Source organism: Etheostoma cragini, chromosome 6, assembly GCF_013103735.1.
Source record: "Etheostoma cragini isolate CJK2018 chromosome 6, CSU_Ecrag_1.0, whole genome shotgun sequence".
NCBI lineage: Eukaryota > Metazoa > Chordata > Actinopteri > Perciformes > Percidae > Etheostoma > Etheostoma cragini.
In genome coordinates, this window is record NC_048412.1 from 28,560,873 (window position 1) to 28,562,960 (window position 2,088).

A 2,088-nucleotide genomic window follows, 5' to 3' on the forward strand; every position below is an offset into this window, starting at 1 on the left:
TCTACACACCTGCTCATCAGATACACACTCACACACATCTACACACCTGCTCATCAGATACACACTCACACACATCTAGTCAGTGTCTTGCCCAAGGACACTTTGACATGGGACTGCAGGGATCAAGGGATCGAACCACCAACCTTCCGATTGGCAGGCAACCGTTCTACTGCTGAGCCACAGCCGCCCCTGTCTTCATGTTGTCTTCATGTTGTCTTCATGTTGTCCTCATGTTGTCCCCATGTTGTCTTCATGTTGTCCCCATGTTGTCTTCATGTTGTCTTCATGTTGTCTTCATGTTGTCCCCATGTTGACTTCATGTTGTCCCCATGTTGTCTTCATGTTGTCTTCATGTTGTCTTCATGTTGTCTTCATGTTGCCCTCATGTTGTCTTCATGTTGTCCCCATGTTGACTTCATGTTGTCCTCATGTTGTCTTCATGTTGTCCCCATGTTGACTTCATGTTGTCCCCATGTTGTCTTCATGTTGTCTTCATGTTGTCTTCATGTTGTCTTCATGTTGCCCTCATTATGTCTTCATGTTGTCCCCATGTTGTCCCCACGTTGCCCCCATGTTGTCCCCATGTTGTCCCCACGTTGCCCCCATGTTGTCCCCATGTTGTCCTCATGTTTTCTACCAAAACTGATTGCCACTGGTCAGGGTGTACTTGGCTCAAAACCCCAATTCATAGAGTGAACATTATTGGAAAGCATTTTTTGAGAACCACTTTCACTGCGGATGTGAGTCTCAGATTTAAACGCTTTACAACATAACATAAGTTTTCTCATTACAAACAATAACAGAAGATGGAAATCATTTCAGAAACGTAGCTAAGCCAGCTGTGAACCATCTTGGTTAAGTAGGTCCATTTTTACTGTGTTGACGTTACAGAAGTCTCTAGTTAGCGTCTTGTTAGCATCTTGTTAGCATCTTATGTGCTACTTGTCGCAAAGTGACGCATGCGTGACTCAGATCTGCACTCGACTCACATTGGGGAGTGACACCCATCCCGTAAGTCGGCCCTAAAACGTCCCTTGTCTTTGTCCTCTTAGTGCGGAGCGCACCAACTGGAACGTGGAGGATGAGGTGGAGAGCGCCGTGCGGCCCCCCGGTGGCCAGGAGGCCTCCCTGCGACACCAGTGTAACGGTCTGAGTGAAGACTCGAGCTCCGAGACCAGCAGCTACTCGGAGAACAGCAGGACCACCACGGTAACACACTCTCTACATCACGTGTCAAACTCAAGGCTAGTTGCCAGGGCAACCCACCCCCAAATCCTATGACAACCTTCCGTACTTTGGTCGGTATGGGGACTTGAACCAGCAACCGGTTCCCAACCTAACTCCCTACGGACTGGGCTACTGCCCCACTTTTTAACAGACCCTCCGGGCACTCCAGACCCGGGGGTCCAGTACGAAAGGTGGAGGCATTAATCCCCCCCCCTCCTTGAAGGCCAGGTTCTGAGGTTTTGGTTCAGGCCCTGGAGTCACCGAAGGAGGGTTCTCTATCCACAGCCGCCACGGAGACACCCCGCGTCACCTCCGTCACCTCCGTCACCCCTCGGACGAAGGCGGTGGAGTGCGCGTGGCAGAGGGAGTCGAGTACGGAGGTCTCCGGTCCGACACTTATCCAGACTAAGGGGTTGGTTGGAACGCCACGGCCGCGCCCCCCCCCCACCGTCCCGTATGCGGCCCAGAGGCGTCGACGCGGACGGGGGGGACGCCGGGAAACCAGACGGCCGCCGCGCTGCCTTCCTTTACATAAATAAACATTTGCACCGTCAATGGTTGCAGAAGAATTCACAAGAAGGCAGAAAATTAAGTGTTTGACGCACAAAATTTCAGTTTTGCTCAAAAGTGGACAAGATATTTTTGGGCATTTTCAGCCTTTATTTTGACGGGACAGTTGAAGATATGAAAGGGGAGGGGAGCGGGGGGGACGACATGCAGCAAAGGGCCGCAGGTCAGGAATCAAACCCGGGGCCGCTGCGTCGAGGAGTAGACCTCTACCTGGGCGCCAACAAAGTGTTAATGTTAAAAAAAAATTGCAACAATGATATTTAGTAATTACTCTTTGGGGGGGGGGGAGCG

General features: G+C 51.2%; 1 protein-coding gene across 1 annotated transcript in view; it reads left to right on the forward strand.

Annotated features, from left to right (window-relative positions):
• Positions 1-1,766, forward strand: part of LOC117945907 (DENN domain-containing protein 4B-like) — a 23,091-nt gene extending 21,325 nt beyond the window's left edge. The window contains exons 19-20 of the mRNA XM_034873642.1: positions 1,053-1,209; positions 1,476-1,766. Coding sequence (XP_034729533.1) covers positions 1,053-1,209; positions 1,476-1,766 — 448 coding nt within the window. The remainder of the gene's footprint in view (positions 1-1,052; positions 1,210-1,475) is intronic.
• The last annotated feature ends 322 nt before the right edge of the window (positions 1,767-2,088 follow it).